Raw genomic sequence first — 13,416 nt, 5'->3', positions numbered from 1 at the left:
CTCCCAACTTCCAATTTTACACAATGCATATTTTATATCATTCAAAAGATCATTTAATTCTCTTTAAAATGATACCATGCTTGTTATGATCATGCCATCACGAAAAGAGCAGGATTCAAAATTGTTGGATGAGGTCTGAATTGAAAAGCTGCAAAACGAGCAAAAAAAGTTTGGAAATCTGAGTTTGGCTATTAATTTCTCCAAACTCCCAATTTTACACATTGCATATTTGATATCATTCAACAGATCATTTAATTCTCTTTAAAATGATACCATGCTTGTTATGATCATGCCATCACGAAAAGAGCAGGATTCAAAAGTGTTGGATGAGGTCTGAATCAAAAATCTGCAAAACGAGCAGAAATAGTCATGTAGGGTCAATACAGAACATGATTCCTTTGTCTGTGTTAATAGGAAAATCCATTCAAATCAAGCCCCTGCTTCTGTAGTGATGGTTCTGTGACTGTGAGATAACATGGTTTGAGTCGTGGTTTGAAATACCCATGCATGTTTGTTTGTTATGTGTTTGCTTGTGCAGAGGTGTGTTTGATTCCATATTAATGTTGACGTTAAAGGTGCATGTAAATAATTAAAAGAAACCGATGAGAAACTCACTCATCACCACTGAAAAAAGAACAGTGACTTTCAATATTGTGTCATTTTGCAACTTTTGAATTTTGACCTTGCCCCACATTTCAAAGCACTACACCTCCATGTGAACGAAATAATCACATCATGTAGGGTATCATTTTAAAGAAAATTAAATGATCTATTCATTGATTTTAATTACAAAGTGATATTTACTAAAACCGATGAGGAATTACCTATCAAAGTCAAAAGAAACCACTGAGAAACTCACTCATCACCATGGAAAAAGGAACAGTGACTTTCAATATTCTGTCATTTAGCAACTTTTGAATTTTGACATTGCGCCACATTCGAAGGCAGTGCACCTCCATGTGAAGCATAATCATATCATGTATACTTAGGGTATCATTTTAAAGAGGATTGGATGCTCTATTCATTAATATTAATTACACATTGATATTTACCAAAACTGAGGAGGGATTATTGATCAAAGTCAGATTTCCGAACTTTTTTTGAGGAGTTTATATTAGGAGAGCATAAACATAATCTGTAGTCACAGGAAGTGGCAACATATCTCTATTTCAACCACCACGATGATTAACATCTTCCGTATTGTATTTTGGGTATTCATTCTTTTCATTTCTTATAAACTTACGTATTTTTTCCATACACAACTAGATGGGAACAACAGTTTTCAAAAACTGATATATGAATACTGAATTATGAAACATAATCATCAAAGCCTACAATTTTCCACCTGATTAACACGAATTGATATACATCATCACCCATGATATACACCCATGACCTTTTCACCATAAATAAACACAAGTATATAATGTTAATCTAATCTCTAATTTATTTTTTTTTCAAATTTCTGCTGTTTATCATGTTTCAACTCACCAAGGCGTTGATGTTATTGTTAACTGAATTTTTGAAATTTTTCTTTTAAAGAAAAGCACCTCTCCACTTGCAGCGTTCCTCCCATCTCGATCCGTTCGATGCATACCCATTAGATCCGGCCCTCCCCGAAACACTATACCCCATCCTCATAAGTCATAATGATAAAAATAATCTGGTGTCACAGTACCGATCGACATTGTCGTTATAGGGGAAATACCCGGAGGGGCCACTTCCATTGACGAGTGGATACCATGCGCGACCACGGGGTCTTGAAAAGCACCCTATACGTATTTTCCATATTCTGAAAATGCACCCCTTAACAAGTATTGGCGTGTGAAACCAGGGGTGAAACCCTACCATTAACAAGTATTGGAAACAAATACTATTGGCAAGTATTCCCAGAATGAGCCACAAGTACAGCGATGTATTTTCCATACTCTAAAAATGCATCCCTTAACAAGTATTGGAAACAAAACGATACTCTTAGCAAGTATTCCCTGAAATGAACCCCTAAACAAGTACAGAGATATTTTATTGTTATGTCACGCGTCCGTCGGTCGTCGGTTTTACCTTTACGCCCCACCTTCCACACCTCGCGCAAATCGGACTCTAAATACGTGTTGGGGCAAAAAGGACATCCTTTATAAAACATTTTGAATTTGTTTTATCATCCCCGCATATTTGAAACGAAACACGTATATTTTTCCGAGCGAAATAGATACCCTTTTTTCAATATTTGTTGTGTTTTTGACACCCTTATCACGTTACGTATGTAACGTGCCCTATCTTGAAAAAGACATCTTTTTTACGTTTTTTTTTTGGTCGCGCATGGTATCCACTCGTCAATGTAAGTGCCCCCCCCCCGGGGGGGGGGGGATAATAGGAGTTGAGCCATTCCAATGAAACTTTATTAAATAAAATCTAGTTTGCATTTTCCGCATCAAATTGGTGAAGAATGGCGAGAAGTTTATTTTGTAAATTCTACATTTTTAAAAAACTTTTATACTATTGTTAATATGGAATTACCTTTCGTCCACCTTGTGATCTATTATGAATGACAAAGTATTTGTGCAAAAAGCCTTTGGTTATCATCCCACTGGGCAATTTGTTATCGATTACCAATTTTACCGGTTATTACCGGTAATATCACCCGGAAATTTGAGTAACACCAAATATTACCGTTATTACCATGTTATTACCGAAATTATAATTCCTGTTGATACCTGTTACTGTTATCACCCTGATGAAACCTACATTTACCTAGTTACAACAGGGTGAGGAGGGGTAATAAGGGTAATGTTGAATGACTTTGATTGGTTATAACATTGCAAACTTTAGTAATAAGAGCAATCTTACAGCAATCCCAGCGAAATTTTCAAAGTCCAAAAAATTACTGTTATCACCCTGATGAAACCAACATTTTACCCAGTTACAAACAGGTTGATAAGGGGTAATGGGTAATGTTGAAACGCTTCCATTCCCAGACAGCAAAGTAACTGGATCACATACGGTTCTTATCTGGGATATCTGGGTCCCATATGGGCCCACATGGAACCCAGATGAAAACATATACTTGAACCCACATGGTGCCCAGATAGGACTCAGATGGAAACGAGACCTCCAACCCATGCGGAACCCATTAATATTGGGTAAATGGAGTAATATCAGATGGTAATATCAGGAAAATGCTGGGAATATTAGTTACTCATGAATATTCATTACTACAATAAATGGCCAAAATTTTAGCTAATATAGCTGTAATAATTAATGTGTTTATGTTTATGCAATTATTCCACCCAGAAAATTTTCAGAAAAATGTGTAGTTTATATATCATATTAGTCATAATCATGACATTAATTTTAGAAAAATGTTTTAGGGTTGTTAACCATAATTTGTCAAGTGTTGTAAACTCGCTCAATATATAGAAGTAAATGACAGGGTTTGGTGGATAGGTGTAGGATAGGATTAGGATTAGGATGTAGGATTTTAGGATAGGATAAGATGATATGGCTTAGAGTATGGAGTTGTAAAAATGTGCTTCAATGACCCTAATGACACTAATTGTTTTTTTAATGAGCCGACATTAATTGGGTAATATTGGGTAAACAGAGTAATATGAGGTGGTGATATCATTAAAATGCTGGAAATAGTAGTTACATCATACTGAGAAATATTGGGTAAATGGAGTAATATCAGGTCCAGGTAATAAGAGGGAAGGATTGGTCTACTATTTCCCTGTTATTACCCACTGTTGTTACCGTAGTAATATCCATGTTATTACCTGTTACAACCCGGGTAATGTCAGGTAAAATGCCCAGTGGGATGGACTTACAACGAAATAAATTAAGCCATGTAAAGAAATAGAGGCCTATACAAAATTTTCCACTGAATTGTGTGCATGAGGGTAAAACGAGATTTTCCCGTTGGGGTTTTGTCATGACACAAGTCACACAGACAAAACAAAACAAAAAGAGAGAGAAATTATATGTAAAAACATAAATTTGCATTTCGTGTGGAGGGAGGGGGGGGGGGGCGAGTTCCCAATCCGGAAGAGTCGTACTTCCTGGTACTATCATGACTCCTCCCACATCGTCGTTTACAGGTGGATGATGTCATAATTGTTGGGGAAACCCCTCCCACCCAGTGATCAGATAACAATCATGAATTCATTTACAAAATCACAGCTACGCAATCAAATGAAATGGTAGTCTGTTTCTCTAAATGACTAATGATGTTTGTTTATATATCAATATAATCAAACAATTGGATTCACTGTGATTGTTTGAACGTTAACTTCCAAAACGAAAAAGCCTTGCATAAGAATAAGAAAGTACCGCTATTAAGGATCATGTCCATAAAAATGTTTTTTGTTCAAGTTCGCAGTTTAGTAAATATTCTCCACAATTGAATTGTATGTACTAATGCTGTATTAAGTGCAACTGCTAGATTTGACTTGACTTGAACTCCCGGGCTTGAACTGAAGTTCCCCGTATGTCTCAGGGTGTAAAATTGGTGAATGGAACGGCAAAACAACATCCCTGAATCATATCATTAATGTGTGACTTTTTACTTCGGAATTTGTACGCGTACGTGCGTACGTACGACGCGAGCGCGCGCGACGTACGCATCAATTTGCCGTTAATTTCGACGCGATAGTGACTAGGAACATTGTTTGGAATACATACCGGTATTATAGCAAGAAATCTAAATAGGTAAGTTTTTCTCAGATATTTTAATTGAAAGAGCGTCAACATTTAGTATTGAACATATTGATTTGTTTATTTATGTGAATATGGAGGTAGTAAACGTATGATTAGTGCAGTTTCAACTTCAAGAACTGCAAATCGCTCGGCAGCTTCACAGCCTTCGGCTTCAGCAGCTAGAACTTCTCGCTCATTACATGTGCGACGTCCGCTTGTTGGTGGCTGACGCTCAGCCTCAGCTCAGCTGAGCTGAGTGTGGGCCTGGCTAGACAGCTGGCAGCCGTCTGTTTCGAGGAGTTTTTTTAACATTTTCTTATTTTTTAAATTTCTCCTCATACACAGACGGCTCGCTATCGTGCAGCCACCATTAGGGGACTTACAATGCAAAATCCCCCCGTCGGGGCTCTTCAATTTTTGTCTTTAATGAATCAAACTTTTGAAAATTAACGCTAGGACCCTACTGAAATGCAAATTAATATTCCCTCTTGGCATTAATTGCCAAAAAACGGGGAAAATCAAGTTAAAAGGAACAAAAACAGTGACTTACCTCGGCTGTCGCGCAACTTCACTGCCCCGTTTTATCAGAACTTAATACACATAAACATATGGCCATTGAGTCCCCTGTACAGATCGCGCTAGAACTTCGGTCTCTGTATTTGGTGAGTGAAGCCAACGGAGTTCAGCTGAACAACCAACATATCAGAGACCGAAGCTTTTGGTCTAGGGCCTGGCGAGCTGGCGGTACATCGACAATTTCATATTCATAAGTTAACCCAGGGAGCTCCGGCCCGCTTTGCGGGCCGGAGCCGAGGACACGTCCATGTAATCATGGTGATACGACGCGGACTTATGCTCTCCAAAATGGGGTGGAATGGGGTCGCAATATAGTAATAATAGCACTCAAAATAAAAGGGGAAAATATTATAGCATTACCTCGATTACCTGTGGTATGGGCACTATTCAACCCGGCATGATTCAAAGATTTTGACAAACTCCCCCAAATTATAAATATTTAGAAATAGGGAATTTATCTTAATTTCATACCTTTGTCAAAGCCGGGCTTTGTTATTTCCAGGGTTATCTGTTGTCAGTATTTACTATTTTCTTTATCAATCTGTCGACTGTACCGTATGTGCGGAGGATCGAATTATGCGGCGATGACCTTTTGCACTGAATTGCACTATTAAAGTATTAGTCATAGACATAGTGATGATAGATAGCGAATCTCAAATTGGTTTAGATTGCTAAACTAGATCTAGATGAGTACTAGATCTATGACTATGTAAGTCTCTGGCTTTGACTAATTCCATGTTTGGTCTCATCTCAAATGGTCTAGTCCATAGTCGGATGGGACAAGGGCAGATTGCAGAGACAGGGCCATCTTTCATCACTAGGTTGAATACTTACTAGTACTGCCATCGGGTTGAATACTAGTGCCAAAAACCATCGCCGTATAATTTGATCGCCCGCGCACACAGTCGACGGGTTGAAGAAAAAAATAACGCAAAAAGAATAACCAGCATTTACTCTTGGAAATAAGACAGGTCTGAAATTAAGGTAAATTCCATATTTCTATATATTTGAGGAAACTCTCCAAACGGGTTGAATACTAGTGACTAATAGTGACCTTAGTCCTTACGGGATATGGATGAAGGTCTATTGTGAGACACAGAATCCTGACATCGAGGCACACACTGGACCCTCAAAAAAAGGAAAAGTTCTGTCTCGTTCGTTCTCCTTCTGTCAAAATTGAAAACTAAATGGCTGATCGATACCGAGAATGAACGCGAGAGAGGTCTAACTTATCCTTTTTTTTAGGGTCCTTGGCTCCGAGTCCGGGGCTCCGGCCCGCGAAGCGGGCCGATCTCCCTGGGGCTGGGTTAATCTAAGTTAAAGTCACCTCTAAAATAAATCCAAGGCTCCGGCTTTAAGATAACTTGGTATTTTTATTTGTGGTATGAAGGGGGGCTTCTACCTGCCTACTACAGCAGCCCGAAGGCCCCATGCCATGTCTGCGCATACTATCTGACTATATAAGTTTTGTCTTAAAGTTGAATTAAGAAGACGATTCCAAATATTGAGATATTTACATTAATAGCAACCTTACAACCCCCCAAACACTAATAGGTGATTCGACCCCCCATTTTCTTTTTTCAAAATAGTGAATTTCAACGATTTATCCCTACCCATTTTCCCTGAGTTCGCTCCTGCAATGCCTACCGAGACGGGTGTTCTTTGAGTGTGACGTCACCGGGGGGTATTCGGTCCCGGTTTAGTAAACAAGGCAGTGCCGTTTTGTGTACTACTATGGATAACTGCAGTTGAAGTTGTATCTGCGAGCCATAGAACTTGCAAAGAGGAAATGATTAAAATATTTGTGGCCGTACTATTATTCCAAATATGTGAATTCCCTCAGAATGATACCATAGACCCTAAAGGAATAATTTCAAGGTGAATAATATGAAATTTGATCGAGATCTTCTCACCAGTCGATAACGTAGCAGACGTGTTATTATGACATATTTATCCGCGTGTGACGCGGCTCTTGCAAAAAAACACAGTTGGTTGCGGAATTGCTTTGTGCCGACCGGCCGCCCGCTCCGGCGCAGCTAGCTGTCGAGCTACCGTACCGTTCTTGTTGTCTTCAACCATAGAGATGTATACTAATTACTATATATCTTTCTGTCTTCAACTCACTTCCGAATTGCGTTTGTATGTGTGACGGTGACCCCTAGCGTAATTAAATATAGAAAACAACTCAGAAGGCCGAGAAAGAATACTATACGTTTGGTTCAAGATTGTTCTGTGGAATGAGCTATGAGTGGAAATGATCCAGAGGATATAAAAGTGGAGTCAAAGACAAAAGAAAAGAAGAAAAAACGCCAGGGGATCGCTGCACGGCCATGAACTAAGTCGACATACCAGACCATAACAGTACACTCAATGCCTGGGTGTTGTGTGTACTAGTATTATGCGTTCAGCGCGCGCTGAGCTAGCCGCCGGAATTACTTTCCAGCTACTCACTTGATTGAACATCGTGATAAAATAAATGAGAAATAGTGAAAATATCATTCAATAACTCACTGTTTGCTATCTTACATCATGATTGAAGAGTTCATGGTGGTTATTCATACTGTTTTTTATACAGGGAAAGTAAAGATTTGTACATATCAGTCCTATTTGTTTGATTTGAGTTGCTTTGAAAAAAATTTGTAAAATATCTTTCTCTCTCTGCATAGCATTTCTGTATGACATTCAGGCACCTCTTATACTAAATTCCCCCCGGTGACGTCACACTCCGAGTGACTTTTCTGTACACTCGTCTCTCGGGCTCTGACAGGTGGCTAATTTCATAGACTTTCAAAGCAAAATATCGAGAAGGCAGAGGATTATTGTGACATGCTATGTGTTTGAACAACTTATATATACTATATATTGTATGTAGAACCTATATTTATGGAAACTCACCCCCTTCTTAATTCAACTTTAAGATTTAATGTTGTACTACTAACTTAGTACATATACAGATTACAGGCCTAAATAGGCCTAACCTAATTTCTTTTTTTGTAGGCTCCAACAGTTACATGTTTTTTTTACTTCACAAAAAAAATAGTTGATAATGTTCCTTACATGTATATATACGGTATTCTTATGAGAAAGTGTGCCAAAATCTCATACAAATCTGAGAAAGAAATAGATCTAGAAATCTAGATGATATGATTTTCTTGGAAAATACCCTGGCCAGTCATTTTCATGACAAAACAATGGTGCCCCAGGCCAGGGCCCATGCATGTCTGCGCACCCATTCACTTTACACACAATTCGGAGATTCAATTTATTATTTTCCACCGTTTGGAATCGGGAATTTTTAAAGAATATAATTTTATCACATGTGTAAAGTTTGTGGTCGTTGCATATCTTTTTACTAGAATCGTTCAGATACGCTTGTATGCAGCTCCTGATGCCTGTTGAGAAGCTATGATTTTTTAAAATTAAAACAATCATAATTTTCTTATTGTTTCACTATTTATTTTAAACTCTCAGTCTCAACATCCTGTTTTTCTTTTTCCTTTTTTGTTTGCTCTCTCACACAGTCACACAATTTATGACCAAGGTTGGATTCCCCTATAAACTACATAGGTGGTATTCTGATAGCCATAGTTTAGTTTAAAATGGGTTAACTTTGATCACACTTTGTAGTAGGTCCATGCTTTTATTGAGTGCCAGTTGTGAACTCATTCACCAAATGAAAATTATTCTTATTCTTCTGCAAAAAGTTGCCAAAGAATTAATTGAGTCATGAAATTGGAAGAATAGGAAAATACAAAAAATTTATAAATTTTTCATGAATTACATGTACAATGTATATTGCCACGAGTATGGAAGAAATATTAGGATTTGTTAACTGTAAAGCCAGCAAATTCCATAGAAGTGTACAGTGAAGTTTTAAATTCTAGTTTAGAATAGGGTTAACCCTGGGTTAAATAATAAAAATAGCACTCTCTCTTTGACAATTTATTAGCCAGCTACATGTAGAGTCGAATGCATTATGGTATATTAATATTTGAATAGCAATACATGTGTAGTCTGCATGTACATGTACATGTACAGTAGTTTCTGACCTTGGAAGTATGTGAATTCAAATAATATGATATTTTTTCTATTTTTCCTTCTAATAATTGCAGATAAAATCAAAAGGAGTGAGGTGTCAGCCATGAACCACATGTAGGATTAAAGGACAACTGTTGTGCAATTTTTGTCGTCAATGGGATTTTTCAAGTAAAGGAAAGTTTCAGACGATTGTCCAGATTGGGGAAAGAAGAACAATGGCTGTGAAGTTCAGGTGGAATATGACACATTGTATGTGTTTATCTGCAATATTTCTATTAGCAACATTACAACTAACAATTGGCCTCACTTTGCCTAAGATCAATGTGCCTTCTAATGCCTTGCCAGGATTCAGAGTGACTGAAGTAAAGAAAGAAGGGCAAAGTTCAGAACTTCTTTCAGACTCAGATATTCACAATCTGTTCCAGATAGCTGAAAATGGTGCTTTGGAAGTCAAGAACTCCTTGAAGCACCTGGCGAATAGTGACATTGCTCTCAAAATTAGACACACACTAAGAGATCGATCATGGGACGACCTCATGAATATATATGTTGAGGACTCTTCTCTTGAGTTTTTAAAGAAGTCTTATAGAGGATATGTCCTCGAGAGTGATGAAGCAAACCAAGAAGTTGTGGGCCTGGATGATCTCCAGGTGAAGTCCACAAAACCTATATCATACCAGCTAGCTGGAGAGGATAGTGATGATTTCAGGCTTGAAGTCGGCCCTGAAGGCAGAGTTCACATCTTCACCAAAGCTCCTGTCGACATGGATATAACTTCACAATTTCATCTGGAAATGGTAGCTTCAGATCCAGATCTTTCCAAAGCTACCGCAGAGCTTCTTATTGATGTAGTCACAGTGAACAACCAGGTACCACCCTTAGTGAAGGAGTCAACCAACCAGTTTCATGCGTATGGGAATGATATGTTGTTTCCTCCTGATGAGCCTGTGGAATTGGTCCATGTTCGTGTCCAGCGTGATATCCTTCCTGGAAAATCTGTAAATCTTTCAGAGTCCACAGAAGTGGATGCTGTCGTCCACACCATAACCGTAGTCGGTACTGATCTGCGTTATGCCATGGGATCTCCTGCCAATGAGAAGTTCTCCATCGATGAGATGTCTGGAGAAATAAGGCTGTTGGAAACCATAAATTATGAATCTAACGCCACTCCTCAGGAAATAGTGAATGTGGTGATTACAAATGCTTCTGATTCAGGTAAGCTCATGAAATTCTGTCTTCCAAAAAGTAAATATTTACCATCTTTGTCTCGCATGCATGGCAGAGTGAGACTATAGGCCTGCGCCGCTTTTCTGATGGTGGCGGCGGAGATGGCGGTGACGGCAGCGTCGTCAACATTAAATTTCTCAACCACGGTTAAGTTTTTGAAATGTCATCTTAAATCAAAAAGTATTTGAAAATAGTTCATGAAACTTAGACATAAGAGTAGTCAAGTAGTCAAGGATCTCCGTAGCATTAATGATCGCATTACCGGTATTCAAATGCTCATAACTTTCTCATTATTAGTCTGATTTTTTCCTCAAACTTTCTTTGATCTTATTCTTTGATTTTTCTGTTTCCACACAAGCCCACTTGTTCCAAAGATTTCATTTTGAAACAACGTTTGCAAACGCTGATTCTGTCTACGCAGTGGAAGCATAAACACACCCTAAGAGTAATAAAGTATTATTGAACATCCTGTGTCAGTTTCAGATCATGACCATGGCCAAAGGTCATTTACATGTACAAGTATTAAGGTCAATGAACTTTGGCAATGTTGGGGGTATTGTTGAATTGCAATCAGACATGAATTGATAGTTAATGGATCTTGTTCATGCAACAAGGACAAAAGGGTAATCAGGTATCACTAATATTGTTTTGCACAATCTTACATGTAGGTCAAATGATCATATGAATGGTGTTTTTTGTGAATAATTATAAATAATTTAAAGGACAAGTCCACCCCAACAAAAAATTGAATTGAATAAAAAGAGAAAAATCCAACAAGCATAACGCTGAAAATTTCATCAAAATCGGATGTAAAATAAGAAAGTTATGACATTTTAAAGTTTTGCTTAATTTCACCAAACAGTTATATGCACATCCTGGTCGGTATGTAAATGAGACTGATGATGTCATCCACTCACTATTTCTTTTGTATTTTATTATATGAAATATTACATATTCTAATTTTCTCCTTATTGTCAAGTGAAACAACTATTAATTCCTCCCTGAACATGTGGAATTAGCATTGCTTAATACTATATGGTTCAGTCTAGTTGGTCCTTATTGTCAAATCTGCAAAAAAAAGAGAAATATTGTATAATTCAAACAATAAAAAACAAAAGAAATAGTGAGTGGAAGACATCATCGACTGTCTCATTTGCTTGTCACTGAATTGTGCATATCACTGTTTTGTGAAAAATAAGCGAAACTTAAGATGTCATAACTTTCTTATCTTACATCCAATTGTGATGAAATTTTCAGCGTTATGCTTGTTTGATTTTTCTCTATTTCTTCAAATCAACATTTTTCTGGGGTGGACTTGACCTTTAATAGTTTTTAAAGTCAGCACTGCTGCTATTTTGAAGTACACAATGTGCATGATTTAGTACCGGATTATTCCTTTAAGTTCCAGATGGTACTTTCGAGTGTCTAGATCCAATGAAATCAATTTGCCACAATTACTCTGTGGTGTGTATGGTAAAGTCATCTATGAGGAAACCAAATGTCAGAGATCTGTGAATGGATGCAATTTTCCAAGATAGAATGCTGTTGTTGTTTTATGGACAGATTATGATAAATTACATACATGTCCACTGTTCAAGGAAATTTCTAAAATTATATTTGTCAATTTTCATCTTCTCAATAACTACAGTATGTTATCAAATACCAATTGCAGCATACACCGTAGATTCCATCATACATCTCAAAATGCTATAGAGCTTTTAATTAATACTCAAGAGTTTTTGTCTCTAGAGTGTATTTACATACTATTCGTGTGCATTCCCAAGAGAGAAAATGACACTGCCTGGTACTGTGTGGACTACAAATGTATTATAATCAGGTTATCAGTTTCCTCCTGTGTCTCCTTTTGTTATGAATGGGAAATTATTTTCCAGTTTTGGAGTAATTTTTTGGGGTAATTTTAGCATTGATACAAGTTGACACAGAGCCCTCATGATTGTGCATGGAATGCAGGGAATAATCTTCCTGGTATCGCATCACAATTTGCTCCACATTATTTAAAGTCTGTAGCAGATTTAGGATTGTAAAGTTGTGAGATTTGCTAATTAATTTGACCCAAAGTGCTAATCAAACTGGATGAGCAAAATAATTCCCTCAAATGCCTAATATTTCTACATGTATCGTAATAAACTGTGTTCATTGACTATTTAACAATCAGGCAGACTCCATTTGCGCTTTACATAATTATACAATAGACCTTGAATACAAAATGAATGAAAACAGATTGTATTCAACTGCAGTATGCATCATGCAATCTTTATTTTTGAAATAGAGATGGGTCTTAAGAACAGATTTATTTAAAGAACAAGTCCACCCCCCCCCAAAAAAGAGATGATTTGAATAAAAAGAAATCCGTAAGCAAATGAGGAGACTGGTGAGTGGTGACATCATCCACTCACTATCTCTTTTGAATTTTATTATATGAAATATGAAATATTCTAATTTTCTCCTCATTGTCCAATGTCCAGTGAAACAATGATTAATTCCTCCCTGAACATGTGGAATTAGCATTGTTTAATACTATATGGTTCAGTCAAGTTGGTACTTATTGTCAAATCTGTAAAAAATGAAATATTGTATTTAATTCAAACAATAAAAAACAAAAGAAATAGTGAGTGAGGGACATCATTGACTGTCTCATTTGCATGTCACCGATTTGTGCATATCACTGTTTTGCAAAAAAATAAGCAAAACTTTAAAATGTCATAACATTCTTATTTTACATCCAATTTTAATGAAATTTTCAGCATTGTGCTAGTTTGATTTTTCTCTATTTATTCAAATCAATATTTTTCTGGGGTAAATTTACAAAATGAGTAAAAAATTACACAAATTGTTAGCAAATGTCATTAAAGCCTATGATAT

The 13,416-nt window shown here is 37.1% G+C and overlaps 1 protein-coding gene across 1 annotated transcript; it reads left to right on the top strand.

The window, feature by feature from the left end:
* The first annotated feature begins 4,615 nt into the window (after window positions 1-4,615).
* LOC135153161 (uncharacterized) lies at window positions 4,616-13,138 on the top strand. Its single transcript, XM_064095232.1, has 2 exons — window positions 4,616-4,704; window positions 9,381-13,138. Exon 2 carries the CDS (start codon window positions 9,522-9,524, stop codon window positions 10,599-10,601), a length of 1,080 nt encoding a protein of 359 aa, XP_063951302.1. The 5' UTR covers window positions 4,616-4,704; window positions 9,381-9,521; the 3' UTR covers window positions 10,602-13,138.
* Window positions 13,139-13,416: the final 278 nt, after the last annotated feature.

The sequence above is a fragment of the Lytechinus pictus genome, chromosome 2 (assembly GCF_037042905.1).
Source record: "Lytechinus pictus isolate F3 Inbred chromosome 2, Lp3.0, whole genome shotgun sequence".
In the NCBI taxonomy this organism is placed as follows: Eukaryota; Metazoa; Echinodermata; class Echinoidea; order Temnopleuroida; family Toxopneustidae; genus Lytechinus; species Lytechinus pictus.
Note: the sequence above shows the minus strand (reverse complement) of the source record. Positions and strands in the feature narration are given on the sequence as shown.